We start from the raw sequence: 6000 nt of genomic DNA, 5'->3' as shown, positions 1-6000 counted from the left end.
CAACACCAGCTTTCACACCGAGACGATCAACCAGGGCAAGGAGGGCCGCAGATCGACTCACATTGTAAATAGTTACACTATTGACTTTGGGGCGGGGGGAGTGTTGTTATATATGTGAACTTGTATTTACTCTGTACAGCCACCAGAGGTCTCATCCCCTGGAGTCCCAAGGAATCCCATAATCCCTTGGGAGCAAAGGTATTTAAGGAGGCTTCACAGGTTCGAGAGGCACTCTGGAGACCTGCAATAAAAGACTAAAGTCACACTTTGCTTTGAGCTCACATTGTTCAGTCTGACTCTTTCTCCATACACAACAATCTCCACCTCAGGTTCCTCCTCCTCCGAAGAGGCTGTGTGCTCTGCGCCTTGCTCCTCCTGCAGCTCCAATCCTTGTTGCTGTGCTATGTTGTGCAGTGCGCAGCAAAGAATGATGATTCTGGAGACCCTGGTTTGTGCATACGGAAAGGCTCCTCCAGATCTGTCAAAGCGTCTGAAGAGCATTTTCAGCATGCCTATTGCTTACTCTATGACACATCTGGTGGACATGTGGCTCTCATTATAACATTCCTCGGCCTCAGTACTTGGCCACCTCAGGGGTGTTATAAGCCATGTCTTCGGTGAGTAGCCCTTGTCTTCAAGGGTAGACTGGTGCAGCACAAAAGAGTCATCACAGCTGCCAGGGTATCTAGTGCACACATGTATGATAATCTTTTTATGGTTGCAGACGAGCTGTGCATTGAAGGAGTGGAGGCCCTTGTGGTTCACAAACACTCCTGGGTGATGAGGAGTTGCCTTTATGGCCACATGTGTGTAGTCGATGATGCCCGACACCTGTGGGAAGCCAGCCAGAGCCGCAAAGCCACGCTCCCACTCAGTAACACTGGCTTCATCAGTGGCAAAGTTCACATAATTGGCTGTCAAACATGGCATCGGTCACCTGGGTGATACATCTGTGGGGGGCTGCCTGCGCGATCCCACAAATGTCTGCTGCAGATCCCTGGAAGGAGCTAGACACAAAGAGGTTGAGTGCCATTTTGACAGCCACTGGTAAGAAGTGTCCACCAGGACCTCTGGGAAGCAAGTCTTGTTGCAGCCTACTCCTGCTCCTATTTCTTATGTTCTTATGTATGCATTTTCCATCGCACTAAACAGATTAGTCAGGTTAAGTCAGGTCTCTGCTGTTGTTCCAGGGAAGTCCCTCATAGACTAACTGGAGTAGGCACATTTCATTGATGCGGGAAATGCATTCTTGGTCTTCTGCCTCAATTTACTCTGCCTGTTGACTATTGCGGGCCCAGAGGAGGGGCATCTTCAATAACCTGGCGCAAAGACCTGCCACGGGACCTCTGCGGATTGGAGAGTGGGAATCAAGAAGCAGGCCGAAGACTTTGCAGGCAAGTGGCAGATATCCTTTAAACTGCCCCCCCCACCATCGATCCCAGTGGCAGCAGCCAAGAGGAAAATTGGCCCCATAATGACTAACTATCCCCATCCCCACCACACATGCATTAGCTGTTCTGGATGTGAATGGAGATTTCAAGTCCCCACTCTCTAAGAGAAACATATGCTTGAAAATGGAAAATGATGGCTTTGCATGCACAAAGGAATGATTAGTTCTGTAAGCATTTCTGCTGACATTTTATTTTAAGGAACAAACATAGCTAAAACCAAAGTTGTATTAGGACAAATTCACGTGTTTCCTACATTACAACAGTGACTATACTTCAAAAAGTACTGTATTGACTGTAAAGCGCATTCGGATATCTGGTGGTCATGAAAGGCGCTATATAAATGCAAGTCTTTTATTTCCAAATAAGCTTGAATGACCAATTTGTGTTACTGCGTTTGCACTCATGCTGGTAGTCACCTTCTTCGTGTCCGAACCACCTCAATCCAATTCTTGTGTATAACCAATAAAAAAATGCTTGGCTGTTGTATCTTCAAACACAGACATGGACACCCTCCAACAGTGACATAATATGTAAGGAGGTTGGAACTTCAACCGATGGTATTCTGGATTGATGGCTCAGGCATTTATGTCTGTGGCCTCTCACAATGCTGAGCTGCCAATCTCAGCCATCCCAACGGGGAGAATTGCCAAGCAGAGGGCAGATGCTCAGCAACAGAGGCAGCCAATGAAAAATCCGAGGCTCCTCTTAAGCCTGGCTCAAATTCTGGGGCAAACCACCTAATCTCTTGACCAAATTTGGTCCGCAGCCTGCAGAAACTAAGAAAGGGGGTAGGAAAATAAATTGGTAAAATAATATTGCACATGTCTTCAACAAACAATGCCACAAAAAGTGACACTGCTTTAGATGATCATATATTTTAAATGGAAGTTGTTATTTGCATTTTAACAGAACAATATGAACCAAATTTTGCGTAAACAATATGCTTTAGCTTGCACTATGTCAACAATGCTGCCCTAATACGCAATGTGTACGTGTAATGCTTACAATAAAATTCCAAAAATAACATTTCCTTCGGTGCATTGAGCATTTGGTTATTCATCCTAACTTAGTTGAAACCAAACTCCAGACAAATCATTTCATTTCTAATGGTGCCCATATTCAATCTCATTTTTCCAAGTAGGAAGTAGCAGCCTAGACAGCAACACAATTGTATAACTAAAGGCCCCTACGTTTACGCAACAATGGGCAGGTTATTGCCTTAACAGCAATGTTATTTCAGAGACAACATGGCAGCCACATTAGTGACCTCAGCATAGTGCCCGTGACAACCCCGGCAAGTATCCCAAGTGCAATCTGTTCTCCTGTGCTGCAACCTGGATCCCGATGTACCCACACACGCGTCATCCTTGGATCTGAGAAAGAAGGAAAGTCCATTGTTAATGTATAGTTATCACATACGTGTGTATCTAACCATTTCTTTCATGATTTAGTCTATAATCAGACCTCCTGGTATAGCTTTTCTTATGGTAAACACCCACCTTTCAGGTGGTGTTTGGGTAGGAGGAGGCAGAAGGGCTGCCCCATCAGAACTGCGCCCACTTTGCACCCGATCATTTTCCAATGGACCGGATAAGCAGAATTGGAAGGACCCGCCTCAAACAAATGGACACCTCATTTGATTATTAATTTGGGCGCATGTCTGTTGTGCCCACTGTTCCGGTATGCTGGATGTCTAATGTAGAACATGGCCATGTGAAGTGGGGCATCCTGGGTCAATCATTAAGGATGAAATAGCAGCGCATTTGGAAAGCACTGACAGGATTGGACCAAGTCAGCATGGATTTATGAAGGGGAAATCATGCTTGACGAATCTTCTGGAATTTTTTGAGGATGTAACTAGTAGAGTGGACAAGGGAGAACCAGTGGATGTGGTGTATTTGGACTTTCAAAAAGCTTTTGACAAGGTCCTGCACAAGAGACTGATGTGCAAAATCAAAGCACATGGTATTGGGGGTAATGTACTGATGTGGATAGAGAACTGGTTGGCAGACAGGAAGAAGAGAGTCGGGATAAACGGGTCCTTTTCAGAATGGCAGGCAGTGACTAGTGGAGTGACGCAGGGCGCAGTGCTGGGACCCCAGCTCTTTACAATATACATTAATGATTTAGATGAAGGAATTGAGTGTAATATCTCCAAGTTTGCGGATGAAACTAAACTGGGTGGCAGTGTGAGCTGTGAGGAGGTCGCTAAGAGGCTGCAGGGTGACTTGGACAGATTAGGTGAGTTGGCAAATGCATGGCAGATGCAGTATAATGTGGATAAATGTGAGGTTATCCATTTTGGGGGCAAAAACACGAAGGCAGAATATTATCTGGATGGTGGCAGATTAGGAAAAGGGGAGGTGCAACGAGACCTGGGTGTCATGGTTCATCATCACTGAAAGTGGGCACACAGGTACAGCAGGCGATGAAGGCGGCAAATGGTATGTTGGCCTTCATAGCGTCCTCCTCACAGCTCACACCGCCACCCAGTTTAGTGTCATCCGCAAACTTGGAGATATTACACTCAATTCCTTCATCTAAATCGTTAATGTATATTGTAAAGAGCTGGGGATTTGAGTATAGGAGCAGGGAGGTCTTGCTGCAGTTGTACAGGGCCTTGGTGAGGCCTCACCTGGAATATTGTGTACAGTTTTGGTCTCCTAATCTGAGGAAGGACGTTCTTGCTATTGAGGGAGTGCAGCGAAGGTTCACCAGACTGATTCTAGGGATGGCAGGACTGACATATGAGGAGAGACTGGATCAACTGGGCCTTTATTCACTGGAGTTTAGAATGATGAGAGGGGATCTCATAGAAACGTATAAGATTCTGACGGGACTGGACAGGTTAGATGCGGGAAGAATGTTCCTGATGTTGGGGAAGTCCAGAACCAGGAGACACAGTCTAAGGATAAGGGGTAAGCCAGTTAGGACTGAGATGAGGAGAAACCTCTTCACTCAGAGAGTTGTTAACCTATGGAATTCCCTGCCACAGAGAGTTGTTGATGCCAGTTCATTAGATATAGTCAAGAGGGAGTTAGATATGGCCCTTATGGCTAAGGGGATCAAGGGGTATGGAGAGAAAGCAGGAAAGGGGTACTGAGGGAATGATCAGCCATGATCTTATTGAATGGTGGTGCAGGCTAGAAGGGCCAAATGGCCTACTCCTGCACCTATTTTCTATGTTTCTATGTTTGCCAAGTGTGGAAAGTATACGGAAAGGGTACAGTAACACCAAAGGTAAGTGTATTTCGTCATTACTAAACCTTTTTTATTTTGTTTATTTCCTGCTGGCACTTAGGTTCTAATAAGCAATTGTTGTAATATCCCCCACCCCTACCCTACTATAATAGATGAATACGACAGGTTAAGGCTCCTATTCTTAATGGAAGCTGGGATGGCAAATTTAATGGCACTACTAAGATATATGAATGCCTGACTAATCATAACTGAGTTCTTGTTTAGAAGCACTCTGATCACTGAATATCTTGCTTTCAGTGGCACTGCATGAAAAAGGCATGCCAAGATAACAGCCAGTGCATCCTCGAAGAAACAACTAACCATTTCTGCAGCCCTGGCACACCTGACTGGAAATGGCCACGGGGAACCTGTCTTCTCAGGATCTGGTCAGCAGAGAGGTAGATTGAGAGCTGTGCCATTTGCTGCAAGAACTTTTAGAACTACCAAGCAGCATAAGGTTGGCACACACAATGACAATATTGGTCAATTGGCACCTTAAATTTGACTATACTCTCTTGCAATCATTCTGCAATGCTATGTGGAATACAGCACCAGTAGGCAATATGGGTGTAGCAGCTAGCTATGAAAGATATTGAAGGTTTTCAGCATAGGTCTAGATGGCTTGAAAAATAAAAATTGAAGCAATTTATTCATGGACTTACAACCTAAAGGAATTGTGATGTTGTGTAACATAACTTTAAATGCTATACCTGAATACTGGTGGCCGCAGTTTCTTGGGTTGATGTAGGTGGTGTTAAAAGCATCTGGGGCAACAGCCTGATAATGATCATCAGCAGGATCATACATCAATACCTTTTTAAAAAGAACAATAAATGAAGCATTAGAGGGCATTACAATACTAAAGGAGCAAGAGGAATTTTATTTTCAGTGCCCTTATGCAGTTATCCCATCAAGGATGAACAATGTTGTACTGTTGATAATTGGGCAGACCGCTGCATTTGTTGACTTACTGAGACTAAAATATAAGATTTAAGTTGCTGTCTTTATAACTTAGCAGTTTCAGGTATAAGTACCAGAATTGCTGAATATTCACTGGGTGAGAGCTAAAGATGGCACATGTTGACTGGTTGTGAATGCATTGTTACACTACAGGATCTTTTCTGGCATTCTCATCAGCTTCTGTATTTTGGGTTACCCTCATAGTTGGGGGTTTTAGATCCTTGTGGCCTTTGAGAGTATCTTCATTGGGCCTGATACTGAGGTAAGTACCGAAGATAGCAAACAGAAAACCATTGACCAGAAGCTTCATTGCATAAGCCATATCGACACCATGGCAATTAGAGCAGGG

The 6000-nt window shown here is 44.6% G+C and overlaps 1 protein-coding gene across 1 annotated transcript in view; it reads right to left on the bottom strand.

Moving 5' to 3' along the window:
* Window positions 1–1638: 1638 nt before the first annotated feature.
* The window catches only part of plekhb1 (pleckstrin homology domain containing B1), a 120580-nt gene continuing 116218 nt past the window's right edge, over window positions 1639–6000 (bottom strand). The window contains exons 5-6 of the mRNA XM_070891590.1: window positions 5402–5504; window positions 1639–2824 (exon numbers count right to left, since the gene is read on the bottom strand). Coding sequence (XP_070747691.1) covers window positions 2688–2824; window positions 5402–5504 — 240 coding nt within the window. The 3' untranslated portion in view covers window positions 1639–2687. The remainder of the gene's footprint in view (window positions 2825–5401; window positions 5505–6000) is intronic.

The sequence above is a fragment of the Pristiophorus japonicus genome, chromosome 10 (assembly GCF_044704955.1).
Source record: "Pristiophorus japonicus isolate sPriJap1 chromosome 10, sPriJap1.hap1, whole genome shotgun sequence".
Taxonomy (NCBI): Eukaryota; Metazoa; Chordata; class Chondrichthyes; family Pristiophoridae; genus Pristiophorus; species Pristiophorus japonicus.
The sequence above is the reverse complement of the archived record's forward strand: the minus strand, read 5'-3'. Positions and strand labels throughout refer to the sequence as shown.